This window comes from Clavispora lusitaniae (assembly GCF_014636115.1).
Source record: "Clavispora lusitaniae strain FDAARGOS_655 chromosome Unknown tig00002663_pilon, whole genome shotgun sequence".
NCBI lineage: Eukaryota > Fungi > Ascomycota > Pichiomycetes > Serinales > Metschnikowiaceae > Clavispora > Clavispora lusitaniae.
The window spans coordinates 1776536-1796533 of NW_027093982.1; the positions used below are offsets into that span (position 1 = coordinate 1776536).

General features: G+C 41.1%; 7 protein-coding genes across 7 annotated transcripts; 2 read left to right on the forward strand and 5 right to left on the reverse strand. All coding sequences in view use genetic code 12, as the record gives it.

Moving 5' to 3' along the window:
• Positions 1-37: 37 nt before the first annotated feature.
• Positions 38-2629, reverse strand: FOB63_005450 (RNA12 family protein; the record flags this gene model as incomplete). The annotated part of the gene is made up of 1 exon (XM_002616852.1): positions 38-2629. The coding sequence occupies one exon, from the start codon at positions 2627-2629 to the stop codon at positions 38-40; it is 2592 nt and encodes an 863-aa protein (XP_002616898.1).
• Positions 2630-3200: 571 nt separating this feature from the next.
• Positions 3201-4376, reverse strand: MSP1 (uncharacterized protein; the record flags this gene model as incomplete). The annotated part of the gene is made up of 1 exon (XM_002616850.1): positions 3201-4376. The coding sequence occupies one exon, from the start codon at positions 4374-4376 to the stop codon at positions 3201-3203; it is 1176 nt and encodes a 391-aa protein (XP_002616896.1).
• Positions 4377-4725: 349 nt separating this feature from the next.
• Positions 4726-7620, forward strand: SGD1 (Sgd1p; the record flags this gene model as incomplete). The annotated part of the gene is made up of 1 exon (XM_002616849.1): positions 4726-7620. The coding sequence occupies one exon, from the start codon at positions 4726-4728 to the stop codon at positions 7618-7620; it is 2895 nt and encodes a 964-aa protein (XP_002616895.1).
• Positions 7621-7664: 44 nt separating this feature from the next.
• Positions 7665-9272, reverse strand: FOB63_005453 (uncharacterized protein; the record flags this gene model as incomplete). The annotated part of the gene is made up of 1 exon (XM_002616848.2): positions 7665-9272. One exon carries the CDS (start codon positions 9270-9272, stop codon positions 7665-7667), a length of 1608 nt encoding a protein of 535 aa, XP_002616894.1.
• A 156-nt stretch (positions 9273-9428) lies between these two features.
• Positions 9429-13142, reverse strand: SMC1 (cohesin subunit; the record flags this gene model as incomplete). Its single annotated transcript, XM_002616847.2, has 1 exon — positions 9429-13142. The coding sequence occupies one exon, from the start codon at positions 13140-13142 to the stop codon at positions 9429-9431; it is 3714 nt and encodes a 1237-aa protein (XP_002616893.2).
• Positions 13143-13554: 412 nt separating this feature from the next.
• FOB63_005455 (uncharacterized protein) lies at positions 13555-15729 on the forward strand (the record flags this gene model as incomplete). Its single annotated transcript, XM_002616846.2, has 1 exon — positions 13555-15729. The coding sequence occupies one exon, from the start codon at positions 13555-13557 to the stop codon at positions 15727-15729; it is 2175 nt and encodes a 724-aa protein (XP_002616892.2).
• A 66-nt stretch (positions 15730-15795) lies between these two features.
• FOB63_005456 (uncharacterized protein) lies at positions 15796-19209 on the reverse strand (the record flags this gene model as incomplete). Its single annotated transcript, XM_002616845.1, has 1 exon — positions 15796-19209. The coding sequence occupies one exon, from the start codon at positions 19207-19209 to the stop codon at positions 15796-15798; it is 3414 nt and encodes a 1137-aa protein (XP_002616891.1).
• Positions 19210-19998: the final 789 nt, after the last annotated feature.

Sequence of the window (19998 nt, forward strand, 5' to 3'; positions counted from 1 at the left end):
GTCTGTATAATCCAAGCATTAATATTCGTATGTAAAATTAGAAGCCTAAGAAATTCTTCTTGGGGGTGTTGCTCATATTTGCCACCTCTTTCATTTTGGCCTCATAGTCCTGAACTGTTGCCGTGGAAGCCGAAATCTTACTGGAAAGGTAATCAAGTCTCTCTTTCATAAACTTTAAATCGCTCAATGACGATATCTTGGAAATTTCATCCTCCAACTTGGAAATCTTAGCATTTTCAAGGCCAATTAGAGTTTTGTAGAAATCAGTTTCATACAACTTAAATGCCCTATGATCATTGACCAAGTTTTCAAACGCCGCACGATAAAGTGGCCTTCCAGTGGTTATGGTACGAATAATTCCCTTCTCTCTCTTGAGCCCAATCAAATCATTCTTCTCCAAAACGGCTAAAGTAGCAGTGGTAGCTTCAGTTGCAGCAAATAACGGGGACTTGAGCAAGTCAATAAACTCAACTTCCTCTGCCTTAGACAATGATCTCATCAATGCCCAGATTTGGGCAGTACTCCATGTTGCCTCCCCATCAACTTTGCCTGGGTTCAAGAAGAACGTTGTAATTTGCTCAGCTGCTTGGCTAATCATTTCCTCCAATGCATCATCAGGACTTTCGCCTGACTTAATCCGTCTTACAAACGACTGCAAGTCAAGCATTCTTCCTCCTAGTGGTCCCAAGCACAGATCCACATAAGCGGACGTATTTTCACCCCTCAACTGCTTCATAACGAACTGCCTCGATGCTTGTTGAGAAGCATCTGACAACGCTATAGTTTTGAAAACTTGATTGGGAAGCGCCTTGGTCAAGTGCAGAATACTTCCAGAGTCCTGCGTTATGAAAATAACATGTGCAATGTTGCTTTGAATAAGTTGTGCTCCCCAATCAGCTAAAGCTCTGTAGGCAAAATCATTTGCACTATCCGCTTTGCTGGCATAATTAGAGATGACAATGACTGGTTTTGCTTCTGGATGCATTTGCAAGTACTCTTCTTCTCGTATTTCGGGAATCTTAGCATCTATATCACCGCTCTGTTCTATCTTCTTTTGTTGCTGTCTTTCCAAATCACATTTGTAACTTGGGAAGTCAGCCAATGCGACTTTTCTAATAGCCACTTGTGCTAACAGGAGCATGTTCTTGAATTGCGTTTCTTTCGATTCGTTAAAGCCTGATTTCTGTCCTGTCAAACCTTGCAAACCCAAATCGACAAACTGGGTAATTGAATTAGTCCAAGTGAACATAGGGAAGTATCCAATCTGACTTGCCGTAGCCTTTAAAAACAAGTTATCACTTCTAGCCTTAACCAATGGAGTACAATTAATCTCGAGAACACTCTTCGTTGGTACATCGGCCATCTTCAACGTATGGTCAAACACGAATTCTCTTTTGCCAGAACCTTTGGGACCTTTCACAATGATGAATGTATTAGCATTCTCGCATATCCAAAGTTTCATCTGCTTTGCCTTCTCTGTTCTCTCTGTCAAGAGGAAATCGGCTTCAAAATCATCAAGTTCAACTTTGCCTCTCTTACTGCCTGTAATGGATTCAAGGGAATCGTCCAAGAAATGACGCCCATCGCTGATACCAGAGACAATTGCTCTGTATGGAACATAAATAGCCTTAACCAACCAATTGTCTTTGTGAGCATCCCACGAATATAAGCTCTTGAGCTTGAGCTCGATGAAAGTAAGCCGAATAGGCTCGAAAATGAAAACAGCAATAGCCGCAAGGAGCGCCAATATAACAGGAATAGCAATTCTTTGATGGTTTGCAATAAAGTTGGTCACGTAATTCACCCTCTTGATAGGTATATATTGCAAGTGCAAAGTTGTCTTGTTCTTATTCAAAACCATGCCTGTAACACAGTTCTTTGCACGAATACACGAGTCTGTGCTTTTGAAAAGTATTGTGGCATATGGAACGCTGCTTGACAGAGGAATAATGTCTTCTATAGGGCCATATCTTCTGAACAAAACATACAACTCTTCTTCGGTCAAGAACTCTCCTTCGAAAATAACTTTGAGTCTCGATGAAGGAAATCTGCTCATATCCTCAATCCATGGAGTACCCTTGACCTGGAACGCCTGTGGGTACTTCATCCAAAAGTTGATATAGCGCTGAATTGACAGATTGTACAAGTGTTGGTTCTTTTTACAGTTTTCTTCCACTCTCTGGATCAACTCTTTGACACTGGATGTTTCTGGAACAAGAAACTTGACGAAAGCTCCACCGTCTCTTTTCAAAGGAACAAATTCGTCGGCCACAAACTCCTGTGGCAACGGATCATCCTTAACATTGAAAAGATTACACACCCTATCCTTCAATCGAGCATCCGAAAACCTCTTACGGCCCCCGCTGAACCTGCTGAAAAGTTTAGTGTACCAGAGTTTAGCATACCACCTGGGATACACATTATCGAAGAACATGAGAACCTCTGTCAGTTTTCGGTAATCCATAACACCAGTCATCTCTGCCGATTTGTCATAGTCATTGATTCCTGTCTCCTCCTTAAGTTCATTCACATCAGAACCAATAGTACGAGATCCAGGAATCTTGAGTCTGCTCACCAGAAGGGATCTGAGGGGCAAAGATTTGCCGGGTGAGCCTAATATCCGTAGCATCTTGGGATCGCTAACAAAATGGTGAAACAATTGCTCTTTTGCGAAGAAGTGGTGAGAGAAAGTGGATGGCAATATACCCCAGGGTCTGTCCCTACTTTGCTACGTGCCTTGTGTGCAAGACCGAAATGACATGTCTCAGGCCAATTGTGAATAGCAAACAACTTGCCATATCTGTTCCCCTAGCGTGTCGGATTTCCTTGGTGACACATTTAAGAACAGAGCTAAATTGACGGTGAATGTTTCTCTAGGCTTCGCTTTGAATCACTATACCATTTGGGGCGGTATAGCAATCTTCGAAGAAGCCAATAGCTCTCGCCGGCTAGATAATACACTTAAAGAAGTCATTCTGTCTCTGTTAAGACCAATGGCACCATAAGTGTACGAAATGCCGTGAGAGGTTGAACTAAGAGTGGACAAAATTTTTTTTTTTCTCTCTTGTCCGAAGACCCGTTTATACATTCGCGCACCTGCATAAAGAGATACTTGCAGTACAGACGTACAACGAGGGCTTACATCCATGCCATGTCAACCATCCACATCCAAAATTCCATTGCGCTATATACAGATCTTTTCAGTCCACCAAGCTTGCCGGGATCTCGCCTTCTCTGAGAAAATCTCTTGTCATGAGGGGGCGAACCATTGAAGGGTCGACATTTTCATTCCGCTTTCTTCCATTCTTGTAGTTCAGTCTGATGTAATCTTTCATTGAGCGAAGAGCAGCTTCGCGGCACAATTCCCTCAATTCAGAGCCATTGAAGCCTTCTGTGGCAATAACTACAGTCTCCAAGTCAAAATCGTCGTCCAACTTGGCATCACGGAGAATTTTTTGTAAAATCGAGCGCCTTTGATCTCTGTCCGGTTTGCTAATAGCAAAACGTTTTGGCAACCTCCGCATGAATGCCAGATCGATATCATTTTGGCGGTTAGTGGCGCCCATCACCATTATCTGGCCATTTGAAAGGAGACCATCCCACAAGGTCATGAATTCCGCTTTCAACAACGCACTCACCTCATGGTCAGCCGAAGAGCGGTCTCTTAGGAAAGAATCAATCTCGTCAATGAAAATGATACACGGCTGCAATTTGTTGGCCAAAGAAAAAATCGCGTCGACTATTTTATTGGACTCTCCATACCACTTGTCCATGACAGTCAGCATACGAATCAGTAGGAAAAATGCTCCACTCTCTTTGGCAATCGCTTTTGCCAACATTGTCTTTCCACAGCCAGGAGGTCCATAAAATAATACACCTTTGGGGGAGTTCACCAATGACAGATGTGCTGCAAAAAGTTCGGGTTCCGTAAGAGGCAAAATAACCGCTTCATGTAATTCTTCAATAATATGTTGAAGACCTCCGATATCGTCAAAACTGACAGAAATGTCTTCCGGTGTAACCAAACAGTTGAGTAATGATTTTTCATACTCATTAAGCGAAATATCTTTAAGGTCTGGATTTGTGTTTTGGATCTTTTTCAACACACTTGAGCTCTTTTTCTTCAGTTCCTTGCTGCGAACAGAGTTGTCTATAGAGTCGTTGAGAAGGTGGTTTATCATATAATACATAGAAAGCCCAGCCCCTGTGAGAAAGAAAATGTCACCCAATAGCTTGAGATCAAGCTTCATGCCCAAGAATTCTAACTTGAACCTGTTCATTTTGTGGAAGAAAAGCGTGGTTATATATTTATGTTGCGCACAGTCCTTGGTGAAACCGAGGAGTAGCACGTTAGTTACTGGTGTACGGGTGCACATTATTCTCTTCGCCACTCGTAACTAGAGCTAGCTAGAGAAACAGGCTGTTCTGTTTGGAACAAGCAAGCCATTCCCACCTTCAAAGTTGTTTGCATTTCAGAACATTTCTATTTGTTTGCTGTAGCTACTTCTGTTATTAATTTTAAAAAGTTCGATGTGTTGCTTTCGAAAGTCACCTCTCAACTTATTCGAAAGTCACCTCTATGGTTCAATTTATCACGCATGTCTTAAGCTAGAGTTGTATATTTTCCTTCTTACTAGGTGATGTCAATGGATAGTGAATGGTAAATTGTGGTGTACGGGTCTCTCCACATATCTAAGGATTTTTTCAGATGCTCATCACCACCTCATGGGCAGATTTGATTCCGAAGAAAATAGGGGCATAAGCATCCCTGATCGGGTTTTAGACCAGATTTTTACAAAAGAGGAGAAAGGCGACTACAAAAAAGATGAGCGATTCGCCCCAAAGAAGAGAACAAAGGGAAAAACCATCTCTAGAAAAGAGAAACGGAAAGAAGAGCGACAACTAAAAAAGCAAAAGAGAAGCAAAGGTAACCATTCAAGCCTGGCGCTCCCGACGCTAAGAGCGAATTCAAAACTGCAAGACCAAGACGACCCCTTAGCCAAGTTGGCTGCCTTGAAAAAGCAAAAGAAAGAAGCAGATCCATTAGCCCAATTGGCAGCATTGAAGGCAAAACTGGCAGGTTCCAAAGAAGGAATTAACGCATCCTCCAAGAAATCAGGGGAGAAAAGTAATGGGAACAGCAAGTACTCCCATGAAGAAACCTCAGGTCTTAAAGTCATCAAGGAAAGTGATTTGGATGATGAAGACTTTGGAGAATTTGATGACGAACTGGAAACTGACTTCAATGGTTTTGAGGAAGAAAATGCAGAAGAATCTTTAGATGAGGAAGAGGATCCTATGGAGGCTTTAAGAGCGTTGAAAGCAAAGAAAAACAGTAACAAATCGGAAGTCAGAGTAGTCAAAGAAAGTGACTTAGAAGACGAGCTTGACTCTGATGACATGGACGGTTTTTCAGAAGACTTTGAGACTCACAACGAGGAGGAAGACTATCTATCAGCGGGAAGTAATGGTTCTGAGCCGGAAGACTCTGACGACTTCGATAGTGAGTTAGGTGATGATAACCTTGATTTGGAAGAGAATCCGCTAGAAAAATTAAAAGCTCTAAAGGAAGCAAAGAACAAGAAAGACAAAAAAGATAAGAAGAAAGAGAAAGTTGTTGAAGCTACCTTTGTGGATCCGTTGGAGAACGATATGGAGTTTTATGCCAAAAAGTTGGGATTGAAAAAAGGAAAAAGCTCAAAATTAGAAAAAACGTCCGAAGATGATGTGATTGGTGGCTTACTAGACGGATTGGATTTTGATTTCCAAGAAGCAAATTCTGAAGAAGTACTGAGCGAGGATGAATCCAACGAATACAACAGTAGTGAAGATGAAGAGCCCAGACAGAAGGAAAACCCTTTTGTTGCCCCAACGACGGAAAATGAAGTCCTGGAAGAGCAATCGGAATCACAGCCTACTAAATATATTCCTCCTGCTCTTAGACGAAAACTTGCTATGGAAAATTCTGGCATGTCTGAAGAGGTTCTTGCATTACAAAAATCGATCAAAGGTCCCATCAATAAGTTGTCTGAATCGAACGTGGGTAGTATAGTGAATGAGATCAATGGTCTCTTCTTGAACAATCCAAGACAGTTAGTTAATGAGAATTTGACTTCTATTATTTTGGACGGTATCATTCAACAAGGAAGACTTTTGGACACATTTGTGTATTTGCATGCTACTTTAGTTGTGGCCCTCTATCGCCTCCAAGGTGTTGATTTTGGAGCATATTTCATTCAAACATTGATTGAAAAGTTCGAAAGTCTTAGGTCTGACCAGTCGAAAGGAAAAGAAACTCTCAACCTCAGTTCCCTACTTTCTGCTGTTTATGCATTTCAACTTGTTTCATCCAAGCTCTTGTATGACGTGATTCGATCTCTCATTGAGGAATTATCTGAACCGAACGCAGAAATTTTGCTCAAGATAGTAAGAAATTCAGGAAATCAGATGAGATCAGATGATCCTAGTGCTCTAAAAGAGATTGTTTTGCAAATTTCAAAAAAGTCTGCTTCTTTGCCAAAGGAATCAGTGAGCATGAGAATGCAGTTCTTGGTAGAAACAATCACCTCTTTAAAAAATAACAAGATGAAGGCTCAAAATGAAGACACTCATCAATTGACCATCCGTTTGAAAAAGTTTTTGGGTACATTTACATCTAACAAATTTGCTGACCCAATTCAGGTTTCTCTTCAAGACATCCGTGAAGTTAACACTAAAGGTAAATGGTGGCTTGTTGGTTCTGCTTGGAAAGGAAATGATAGTAATAACGAACAGAATTCACTCGTTAACAGCGAAGTGATGAATGATATCTTAGATAATGCCGAACCTAACTGGCTTGAGTTGGCCAGGGCCCAGAGAATGAATACCGATATCAGAAGAGCAATTTTTATCTCCATTATGTCTGCAAATGACTTTATGGATGCGGTGACTAAGCTAGACAAACTAGCTTTGAAAAAAGTCCAGGAAAGAGAAATTCCCCGCATTTTGATCCATTGCGCAGTTGTTGAGCCTTCTTGGAACCCTTATTATGGTATATTGGCGTCCAAGCTCTGTGATTCCCACTCTCTCAGAAAAACTTTCCAGTTCATGTTGTGGGATTTGGTCAAGAGTTTTGAAGGTGCAAATGGAGATGACTCCGATGATGAAGATATGTTCTACGGTTTTGATGATGATCAAGAGGACGATGACAAACTCAAAAAGATCTTAAACTTGGGGCGTTTGTTTGGACACATGTTTGCGGAAGGATCATTAGCGTTACATGCTTTAAGAACTGTGAACTTTGTTGCAGCTTCGCCAGATAATAAACTCTTTATGGAAGTCGTGCTCGTTACTTTCCTCGATCAAATCGCAAAAAAGTCACAAGTGAACTCTGTTGGAGTGGGACTTATGGGGTCTAAGAAAAGTATGTCAGAACAAAAGTTTGACGACAGAGTCCTTATTGAACGGCTCCTTAAAGCCAAAGAACAGCCAGCTCTTCTCCAAGGAATACAACATTTCATTGGTAAAAGGTTAAGAAACAGCGACTTCATTACGGGAAAGAAGCAGAGAAAGAGGATTGAATGGGGTGTGAATGCCATGAGCGATATCATTGATGAGTTCGTTAAGGAAAATTCATTCTAACATAAATAATAGCATGTGCATAATACTAATAAATACTAGCGTACTTAGTTCTCGAGTTCTAGAATTGCCACAGTCTCAACGTGTTTCGTTTGGGGATAGAAGTCAAAGCCGGTAATTGTCTTGACTTTGTACTTTACAGACGATCTTCGCTGGAGTCTTTCAAACGTTGCCAAATCTCGTGCTTGGGAGAAGACGTTGCAACTGATATATATGATTGCTTTGGGTTTGAACTCCAACAACTGGGCCATAAACTCTTCAGTGGAACCTTTTCTCGATGGATTCATTAAGAGAACACAGTCTTTGCTATTTACTCCAGAGCGCAAAAACTGTTCATCAGTGAACATGGAGTCTGAATTTCCGTGGACAAACTGTACTTTGTTAATTCTATCCAAACCATTAATGCCAGCGTTATGTTTTGCATACGCTATGGATTTTTTTGAAATTTCGATACCGAAAACTTTACCATCTTGTGGTAGAGTGTCCGAGAGCGATATTCCCAAAAATCCTGATCCACAATAAGCATCAATTAAATGGGTGTACCCACCAGGAATTTGCAGAAGGTGAAACTTGATGAATTCTAAAAAAGTCGGAAGAATGGATCTATTGTTTTGGAAAAATTCATTGGCTTCAAACTGGAAAAGAAACTCTCCAATCTTTTCAGTGATGACGTTGTTACGCCGAGTGAGACAAACGTATTCATGGCTTCCAGTTTCTCCATCAATCTGCATGCTATCACGGAGTAAAAAATTTGAGTCGATTTTCTTTTTAGAGCCCGTTTCCAAACATTCTTCTAACGTTTTCTGGAACCGCTCCTTTAAATACGGAATAGTCTTGTTGATAGAAGGAGCAGCGATAGGACAATTTTGAATGTCCACTAAAGGGGAGATTTTTCTGATGCTATCAAATCCCACGGCTAATGGAAGATCTGTCTTTGCAAGCGATCTCGGGACTTTGGCATGCGGTGTTAGTTTCGTCCGGTAGGAATACTGTAATGGAGAAGGGACAACAAACCCAAAATCGTGCAACTCTTCTAATTTGAGCTCTGGGTGAAAATATCTATATGCCCTTTGAATAACATCAGCTTTGAATTTAAGCTGATCTTCATAGGAAATCATCTGGATTTGACATCCATTACATTCATTAAAATGCTGGCAAACCACAAGTCTGTCATTTCTTTTGGCATTTTTGCCTCGCTTTCCGGTTACATTGGTCAAGTCAGCCTCTGCATAAAATTCGTGGTGTCTTCGGAGTCTTATGGTGACAACATCCCCAACCGTAGTCTTTGGAACCTTAACAACAGTATATAGAGCGGATGTTGACTCTCCGTAGTAAGAACTTCTTGGTATGAGCGCAAGACCTTCGCCTTCACTAGTTAACGCTAAGATGTGAACTTCTTGTACGTCCACTTGTTCTGACTTTTTGGCGAATAAGAACTTGAAGATCAAATCTTCGGGGATCTTAACATGGTCGAGAGTTTTTGTTTGCTCCCGTAGAAAGTTGGTGATATCGAGATGGAGAATCTGGTCTCTGGAAGTTTTATCTGTGGTGCCTCTTTTGGTCTTCTTTTTCAATAACGATGCATAAGATGATGCAGCTCTAATCTGAAGGCACCTGTTCAGGAGTTGCTTTGGTAGAATACTGAATAAAGTCATACAATATTCAACAATATATTACACACATACCTATATATATACTTTGGATCATCGTGAAGATCATCGCGCGCGCTGCTACTGTTTACCAATCGCATGCGAGGTATAGAAAAGATTCCACTCACAAGTGAAGCAGTGAAAAAGAATAAAAACAACCGCCTATGCTGGTGCTGGAGAGGCTTCATGCAATTGTTGTGAAACCTCTTCGTGATCATCCTCATAGTTTCTCAAGTCAAGAGTAACCGTTTTGGAACTATTTTCTCTTTGTTCTCGGTAAATGCCCACCAATGAGTCTGAATTTTCAAAGAGTGTACTCTTTAAAGAAATGACAATGAACTGAAAGTTGGGACCGGCATGTTTTTTGATGTAATTAGAAATCTTAAGAACATTCGAGTTGTCTAAAGCTGCATCAATTTCGTCTAAGACAAAAAATGGTGCCGGCTGGTAGGAATGAATTGCAAAAAGCAAAGCTAAAGCTGCCATAGTTTTTTCTCCACCAGAAAGTAGATCCATATCCCTAAATCTTTTCATTGGTGGCATCGCATGATATTTGATACCAGCTAGGTATGGCTCATCTTCATCTTCTAATGTCAAATAAGCAGAACCGCCTAGAGGTGATTCGTTTGACTTGGTGAGCTCTTTGTATATACTATCAATTCTTTCTGAGATGTGAGTGAAAGCTTTCATAAAAAGTTCACTTCTTTGGCTTTTCACTTTATTGAATTTTTCCATTGTTTTCTTCTCCGTTTGCCTTGCCTTGGTAAATTCTCTGTCGAACTCCTTCAATTTGTGATCAACTTCTTTCAACCTTTCTAAAGCTTTGGCATTCGGCGTAAGGAGTTGAAGCTCCTTCTCGATATTTTCGATTTGAACTCTAATCTCCGCATCGACTTTAGCCGAATAGTGATCTTGATACTTGAAATCTAGCATGCTGTAATCAACTCGTATTTGGTATGCAATTGATGAAACATCATCGATATCACTTCCTAGCGAAACCGACTCCAAAAATCCATCTTCTAATGGTAAATCAACGTTTTCAATTTTGCAATTCTTGAACATATTTAATCTTTCCGAGTCGATCTTCAAAACAAGTTCCTCGCAATTCATCAATTCCTTGTTTAAAGCTTTAAGATCTGACTCAAGATCCTTCATGGTAATCTCCATAGATTTTCCTTCTTTCATTTTAAGCGAAAGTGCGTCGGCTTGGGCTCTAATGGCTTCCGTATGCGCTTGTAACTCTGCTTCCTTTTGGTCTAGCTCTGCGGTAACAGACGCTAATTCTTGGTCAAGTTTTGCATATTTGCTTTCAAAGCTTTCAAGATTGGTTTGTAATTTTTCAATTCTATTATTTGTTTCCTTTATTCTTTCAGATTGGAAATCCAATTGGTTCCTAATAGAAGAGATCGCTTTTTGGAGTTCGGCCCTTTCTCTTGCATGAACCCTCAATGCTGCACCGTGGATTGACTCATAATCACTAATCGACTCAAGATTATGATGTTCACAGAAAGATTTGTAAACTTTGTTCTGAAGTTCTTTGATTTTACTCTCCATACTGAAAACCTTACCTTGAATGTCAGATAAATCTTTTAATTTCTCGTCGATCTTTTCTTGTAGTCCACTGGCAACTTCTGAGTGGAAATCAATTTCAACCTTCCGTTCGTTGATTTGCCTTTCAGTGCTTGAAATTTTGCTGCGAATGAGAGGAAGTGTATCATCAATTTGGCTAATTTCATCAGTCAAGTTGTTGATGTCGATTGCACTTGGTCTCTCGGAGGCTACTTTTGCCAACTGCTCGGTAATCTCATCTTTTTTTGCACTCAATTGGTTCCATTGTTCTTTACTCCAGCGCAAACCACTTTTCTGTCCTTGTGAACCACCTGTCATTAACCCTGATTTATGAACAATAGAGCCATCTAGGGATACCATTTTGTTACTAAGTGCTGTATTGGAGTTCCATTTCAACTCTCTAGCAACGTCAATTGAGTCCACAATCATCGCATCGCCAACAACAAATTGAACCGCTCTTTCAATAGTCAGATCCTCAAACCTGATCACATCAATAGCAGGGCGTGCATCTTCATGAAGCGACCTTAAATAATTCAAGTTAATTTGATCATTGACGATAGAATCCAAGGGAATAAATGTTGCGGTACCTGCCCGACGTTCTTTCAACAATTCAATACATTTGTAAGCGACTGCAGTACTTTCGACAACTATGGCATCAATATTCTTTCCGAGAACTGTTTGCAATGCCATTTCATACTTTTTCTGCGAGCAGTTAACAAGCTCGTGCATAAGTCCCTTGATGGCTCCTTCTTTCACCATATTCCTCAACATAGAAACATTTTCCCTGAGCCGCTTCTGTTTCTTTGATTCTTTCTGCTCCGAAGAGAGTTCTTCAAGCTTGAGCAATGTATCCTTCAATGCAGAATTCAATTCAAGTTCAGTCAAGTTAGCCTTCTCTTTTTTAGCAAGAAGGGTTTCTTTAGCCCGTACTTTATTTGCTTTACAGGCCATTTGATTCTTCAATTCGGCTTGTAAGTCAGAGAGTGTTGCTTCGAAATTAAACTGAATTTCAGATTGTAGTTCTGATATCCTAGAAAGAGCATTATCATTCTGCTTTTTATAGCTTTTGACGGATGCTTCTAGGGAATCTTTTTCGTTGGTCAACTGAGATAGACCTTCTTCGAGTTGATAGCCCCCGTGAGCAAGAAACTTGTTTCTCAAACTTTCGTACTCTTTCACATCTTCAGAAGAAAGCTGAATTTTATTATGCATTTCACGTATTCTTGTTTCAAAATCTTCTGAAAGTTTTTCCGCTTCTGAAAGTTTTTGTCTTAATTTCAATTCTTGTTGTATTTGACTATCAAGATCACGGTTCAAGTCATCAATTTTTTTTTTAGTCAATTGGATTTTAGTTGCAAGCGATGTGGTATTAGCTTTGATGGGAATCAAGTCTCTTTTTGAAGTCTCGATCGAAGTCCGTAGCTCCGCAACCTTCAACTCTGACTTTTTGGACCTTAGATTTTCGGCCGCGTAGTCAGCCATCAATTCTTTGTACTGCGCTTCTTGATCAGCTAACTTTGATTTTTTCTCTTCAATCAGAGCTTTCACCCTGCGAACATCTCCCAATATCTGAAAGTGGCGTTTCTCATTGTGAAAAATTCGAAACAAATGCAAAGTCTTGATCAAGTTACTCTTCTCTGTCAACTTCAATTCAAAAATTTCTCGCTCTTTCATTTGTTCCTTGTACTGTTTAGATTCCGAATTTAAGTTTCTCTTGCGTGAAAAAACCTCAGTGGCCATTTCGTGAGCTGCTTCATGCTCTTCTTTGAGTTTTTCGTAGTCATTAATATGCTCAGCCGATCCACTAATGGTTTCAATTAATTTAGCGATATCCTTGGGAGATTGAGATGCAACATTTTCAATGTCACCTTGAAAAACCAAGAAATTCCTGGCTTTAATCAAGATGTTTTCTGCTTTTAAAGCCATGGAATATTGCAAAGCAGTCACGTTCATGTCGTTAATTTTGTAGTCGGATCCGCCAGCTGGAGTGATGGTTCTTTTCAAATGCAAAAGCTCGCCATCATCCTTTTCATAGATGGCACAAACTGAAGCCGATTTAGGATCTTCTAGAGCAACCAGGTCAGCGCTCATTTCAGCCCGACCTCGATACACCAAGTCTTTCAAATTCTGCGATCTCAAATGTGATGACTGGACGCCTAAAACGAAGGATATCGCGTCCATCATATTAGACTTCCCAGCACCATTAGGACCGATTATAGAGGTAAAGGAGGCATCACCAAATCCAATTTTTGCTGTTCCTTTGTATGACTTAAAATTATGGAGCTCGAGGCCCACAAGTCGTCCCATTGTTGCTTTTGGAAATGAGATGGAGTTTCTAGGAATACGAAACACCAAGACGCGTTACGATTTCTGAGTAATGTGCAGGTGTCAACAGCTTGTCTTGTAAGTACTACTCCATTTCTACATTCATAAAAGGAATTCCTTGACTCACACATAAAATACATATAATTCCTTCTTCTATCCTTTCCCATCAAAAAATGTCCTCGCTAGTCACTTATCTGTGATCCGTTTGCACATCTGTGGACCTAAATCTTTACACATTGTCCCCTTAATCACATTCTCTCGTCCTTCTGGGGGCTCTTTTCGTTGCCTCCAATAGACTATGTAACTTTCTATTACTTGAACGTTGTATCATGTATAATTAGGCAAGTAATCTCTTATCAGGTGTGGGTCACGTGCACAACGGCCATAGACCCGCATGGCTCTATCAAGTCATAAACCAGCAGGCAAATTCCTCATTTTAAAACCACAAATGGAGAAGGAACCTTTACTTGGCTCTGAGGAGCTGCAACAAGGAGAAGAAGCTGCCTCGTTTCTCAAGTTTCTCTCCAAACCTTTCCAATGCTTCCCTCTGTTGAAGCAACGTAAGCCAACCTATTCTCGCTTCGATATCGCCATGTCCGAAAGTCAGCCGCTGGACTTTGACCAACTTCCAGACTTACCATGGAGCAATGTCAAAGTTACTTCTAGTCTTTCAACCTCTGAAAAGCTTGAAAAAATTCGGCGCTTGATGAAAGAGCACTCGATAGCAGTGTATTTGGTTCCTAGTGAGGACGAACATCAATCAGAAGAAACTGCCCTCTCCGATAAGAGAAGAGAATTTCTCTCTGGCTTTACTGGAAGCGCTGGAATTTGTGTCGTCACATTGGACGATCCATCAACATTAGAGGGTGAAGCAGCTTTGTCAACTGATGGTAGGTATTTCTTGCAGGCTGAAAAACAATTGGACTTGAAGTATTGGCGTTTATTGAAACAAGGTGCTGCAGGGTATCCCAGCTGGCAGAAGTTTGCCATTGAGAAGGCGGCGAAAAGCAAGGTGTCCAATGTGATTTCTTGTGACCCCAAGTTTCTCAGTCTTGCTTGGGGAGAATACTTTGAACAGAATCTGAAGTCAGCAGGTGCCTTGTTCAAGCCTTTGGCAGGTACAAATTTGGTTGATATAGTTTGGGGCTCAGAAAAACCACCTAGGACAATGGACCCTGTGTATCACTTACCTTTGGAGTATTCTGGAGAAAGAACAGAGGCCAAGCTTGCTAGAGTCCGTGACCACCTTAAAGAAGTTGGGGCAACACACATTGTTATCAGTGCTTTGGACGATATCGGCTGGTTGTTGAATTTAAGAGCAGACACTGATATTCCATTTTCTCCATTCTTTTTCAGCTACGTTATCGTTTCCTTGACGGACGTTACATTGTATGCCCAGAAGGAGAAGTTGGTGAACGTTGATGAATATTTGAAGAGTATACAAGGACTTCTGGTGAAACTGTATGACTCTTTCTATCCCGACTTGGGCAAGTTCAAGGCTTCGATTCACGATCCGAATCTCAAATTGATTCTTCCTAGCAAAGACGCTTGTAATTATGCACTTGTTTCTGCTTTGCCCCAGTCCATCACCAAGCGCACTATTGTTTTCGATTCTGTTGTGGCAACAATGAAGCTTTTCAAGAACCGGACGGAGTTGATGAATGCAAAAATAGCACAGACGAAAGATTCGTTGGCTTTTATCATTTTTTCTTCTTGGCTAGAACACCAGCTTATATACAAAAAGGCAGAGATTAATGAGTATGAAGCTGCTCAGAAAATCTACTCTATTAGATCCAAGTTCCCTCATTTTAAAGGCTTGTCTTATGAAACAATTTCCTCAAGTGGACCCAACGCGGCTATTATTCATTATGCACCTTCTGCTGAACAGCATGATGTAATTGACCCAAAGGTTCCTTACCTTATTGATTCTGGCGGACATTACTTGGAAGGGTCGACAGATATCACGAGAACATTTAAATTTGGAAACGATGGCTTGACCAAAGCTTATCAAAAGTATTACACTCTTGTTCTCAAGGGACATCTAGCGGTGGCTGTCGCCAAGTTTCCTTCCACTTCAAGTTCTATTGGCACTATCCTTGACTCATATGCGAGACAACCCTTATGGAACGAGGGCTTGGATTTCAATCATGGAACGGGGCACGGAATTGGCAGTTTTGGGAATGTGCATGAGGGCCCATTGTACATTCTGACTACGGCAGGTGGTGTGAGTAAAGAAAATTATTTCAAGAAAGGAGCGATCCTTACAGATGAACCGGGATACTACATTGATGGCGAATGTGGCTTTAGAGTAGAAAGTGAGGTGGAAATTATTGAATGTGAGCCGTCTTTTGGTAAAACTAGAGATGGCTCCAAGTACCTCGGTTTCAGTTATTTGACCAAGGTCCCATTCTGTCTGAAGTTGATTGATTCGACGTTGTTGAGTCCGGAAGAGCGGGACTGGATCAATGAATTCCATCGGTGTCTCAGGGCTCTGCTTGGTCCACAGTTGTTACGTATGGGGGAGAAAAGAGCACACGCGTGGCTCATGAAGGAAACAACCCCTATCTGATTTTTCAATGCTTTTACCGAGACTGTTTATAAATTATTAAAAATACACTAAAGAAATGAATGGTATCTACTTCTGTGAAAATGAAGCCGAGTAAAGTGTGGGAAACTCGACATTACGACCTCTGGTGGATCTTGAGAATGCTGGTCTTTGAAAACTTCCTGGCTTTCGGAGCCCTCCGCTGATGCTGGAAGTTGTTGCAGGATCGGACTTTATGCCAATTTTGTTGGAAATAAACGGAGATGCAACAATGGGAAGAGAAGGTGTCGATACTTGAGCTCTAATATTATCGTGAGCCTTATCCTCCGGAGCAGTTGGTTTCTTGTACAGAGGCATTTTCAAACCTGTGGAAGAACCCCAAATGTGGCCCGATGTGGAAGTGGTAATAGAGTTGCGTAATTGATCGATTTCGTACTGAATCCGAGACATAGTTGTTTTATCTTTCTCCACATATCCTCCGGTGTTCGTGTTTTCAGTATGCGGTCTTTTGGGATCATTAGAGAAAAAATCAGCGCCAAATCGCTTTCTTGAGTCTCTTATAATGTCAATAGCTGCTCTTTTATTATCCAACTCTATCCCCTGAATCCCAGAAAGAGAGGATATCCTATTAATCAACTCGGAGCTCTGGGTGTTTGTAGCTGATGTGGTTGATTGAAACAGAGGATCTTTTGAAAGGAAGGAAATCCGGTTGTGATTCCCAGAGCGTACTGTGGCATCTAATACATTGGTCAATATCTGTGACATTGCATCCAGAATAGGATGACCCTCAGAAATGCCATGCGAATGTGCATACTCCGTGGCCGCTACAGCTGTTGCTGCGGAAGCAGCCGTCATTAAGGCTTGTGGGTCCTCATCATTGCCCGATTCTGCGACAATTTTGAAAAAGTCCGAGAGCCGTTTCACAAACTTTGGGTCCTGAGCATAAATTGTCAGTGCAGATTTAGTATCTGATCCAGCAGATTCTGCAAATAGTCTAGTGTCGACTGGCTTTTCCACCTCTTCCTTCTTCTGTTTGGCCAAACGCTTTGCTCTTCTCTTGTTGAATTCTTCTTCAATCCACGCCTTCTTTTCGGGAGTCGAACCTTCTCCAAACATGTATGTTGCCCTTTTGATGACACGGGAACGTAAGTCATTGTCCTTATTCCTTTCAGCATTCTCTTCTCTCCATCTTTTCTTTCTCTCCCTATTTTCAATTCTAATTCTCTCTTTATATTCATTGGAATCAACATTCGGTTTCGCACCCGCGAGTGTACTGCGGAACCTGTTATTGAAGTTTGAGAGGGTAGAAAATGCTGACGAATAAAATTGAGACAATATTGGTGAATTAATGTCATCATTTCCCTCATTCTCTGTGTAAGGATCAACGTTCATGCTTTGAGCTTCGGGCTTCCCCCGCACTAAACCAATCACATTTTCAATGAGAGAAAGTGCTTTTCTCTTGACTGTGCTTGTTGCCTCCTTTGATAAAAATCCCCTGGCTTTGTTCAAACTATCGATATAGAATTTTTGTTCATTCGGATGAGCCCTAACCTCTTGCAAAAGTTCCAAAGTCGCGGAGCTCATGGAATAAGATGATGATTTGTTTAGCATTAGAGCATTAGTCATTTGACGTATTACCATCATCAAATTTTGCGACTGGTTGCCAGATTGGATGTGTTGAGAGAGCGAGGAAAGAATGCTGGACAATTGTGGATTCATCGCAGACATTTTCTGAGGATCCACTCTGGGCGTCCCTTCAATTGCCAGAGACGGCGTCAAATCTCTCTTTTGCACATTCGACATCGAGGACCTGTGCAATGCCAAAGTCTCAGCAATTGAAAGAGATTTATTTTGGGACGACACTGTATGATTATTGTCCAGAGAGCCAGGTTCCGATGATTCTTTAAATTCCTCTTGCTTGCTGAGTGCCTCCTTGACAGAAAGAGCAGCAATGGCTGCCGCTGTTGATAGAGAATTTTCTCTGTTTTGGGAATCTGAATGTCCTATATCAACTTCATGCAAATCAATGGATGTCAACAATTCCTGAGGATTCAGCATAGCCATATTGAAAGCATTCTGTAATATATCGTTCATATGCAATTTCTCTAAAGCCTCTGATTTTTCACCGGTAGGTTCGGTAGAGTCATCGCCTTTTTGCAAAGCGTTGCGAACAGCAGATGCAAACACATTTTTAATCTCCAAGTCTTCCCTATTGTCTTCGCTGTGTTTATCATCTTTTTTATTAGCCTCCATTTGAAAATGGGCAAGCACATTCTCATCTATATGAGGGATGTCCTTTGGTCTAAGTGGCTCTTTATGAAGCTCTTGACCATGTGCGTGGTTCGTTATTTCCTGGGCCAAGTCATGAATTGCGTCTTTTGTAATCTGCATATCATGACTTCCAGAAGCTTGCGCCAGTGACATTTGCTGAACCACATTCTTGACTACTCCAGCCAAGTTTCTGGTATCTGTCTTGTTCTGGAGATCAACTGATTGTCTTCGCTTCTCCAGGCCCATAATCTCGTTAAAGGAGGCGAAGATCGCTTCATGAAGAATGCTGTCATCTTCTCCTGTCAGAGTCTCAGTAGATCCTTTAGGCCCGTGATTCAATTCAAATTCCTTACTTAAAGCTTTGAACGCCTGCTCAATTGCATCTTCAAGTTTGTTGTCATCAGGATTTGGTTGGTTATTTTGATGCTTGGCTTCATACGTAGTATTCTTCTCAGTCTGGGCTGGTCCGTTCTCTTGGGGTACATCGTTTTGGTCATTTGCCTGCAAATCACCGGAAATATTCTTGAACGCGTTGCCAATTGCTGCCTCCAAATCTAATTCTTCAGAGTCTTCAATGGGAAACGAGGTAGAATGCAGCACCTTCTCAGTCTCAGAGCCCTGTGTTCCATCGACTTTGGATTCATGGTTTTGAGCTTCGTTGTGGTGGTTCATCATTTCCTTCTCTATCGAACTGAATGCATTGCCCACTGCAGCTTCCAAACCAATGTCTTCCTCTGCTGGGTGCGAATTAGATTGGTCGTCTGGATTCTCATACCCTTGTTGCTGGGAATGTTCAGACAGCAATTGATTTGGGTTTTCAATCTCATGTTCGTTCTCCTTCTGATGCTCGTACGATTTTTGTCGTATTTCTTGAGCTTTTCCATGCTCGCTTGGTTCGTTTTGCGTCCCACTATCATAAGTACTTGCATGTGGCATCAGCTCTGTTAGTTCCAGAAAAGCCTTTCCAACTGCAGCCTCGAGATCAATGCTGTCATCATGATTCTCGGAACTCTGTTGCAGTTGTTCATGGTGGAGTTCGCTCTCATCTTTCGTATCGTCTTGGTTAAGAAATGCAAATTGCTTAAAAGCATCACCAATGGCTCCCTCCAAATCGAGATTGTGGTCCTCGGTCTGAGAATTGGAAGGACCCATATCCAATGGATGTGGATGGGTCCCCGTATCTTCGTGGATCTGACTATGTTCGGGACTGTGCAGACGCAGATGCTCTGACATTGTAAATGGGGTACTGATAAGAAAGTCACAAGGTCAATGTGACTGTTTTTTTTTGCTCATCGTGTATTGTGTTCAGGACATCACCATGTGGTTATGTGCAGGCAACGTATGTAGCCGAGTTGATATTGATGGAATAAAATAACTTCAAGGATTAATTTTGACGGTTATGTAGAGTCTATCATATTTTTCGGATGGCTCCTCTTTCATTCATTCTTTTCACTTTCTATTTGGCGGTTTTCTTTAGGTTGTTTACATTTTCGCATAGATAAGCCACGAATGCGAAATAATTGAGTGTGATAAGGTACGGAATTTTGCGGTGACTATAGGCAGAATGAATGTATTCCATGAACATTCCTACTGGGAAACAATTGATTAGTCTTTCAATGAATGTAATGATGGCTTCTCCATTTATGCATTACTTGGCATTGAATAAATTTAATGTCTTTATCTTGCTATTTTGATAGTGAGGTGCCCAATTTGGTAGTAAGTCCCAATTAACGTAAACGAAGGGAACTAATGTCTTACGAGTCACAATCATATCCACTGCTCTGGAATTATCACAGAGATGGTAAAGGTCTTTAAACATTGACGTTAAATGAAAATATACTGAATCTTCTCCTCGACTATTTAATTTGGGCCCTTTAGATGCGTGACAAAGCTGAAAGACTAGTACATGTAGCTTCCGAACATTCTTTAACGAATTATCACATTGCATTCATTTATTAACGTATTATTTTTATTCCGGAACTCGCTCGTAAAATAAGTGGGACGACGAATGGTAACAACTCA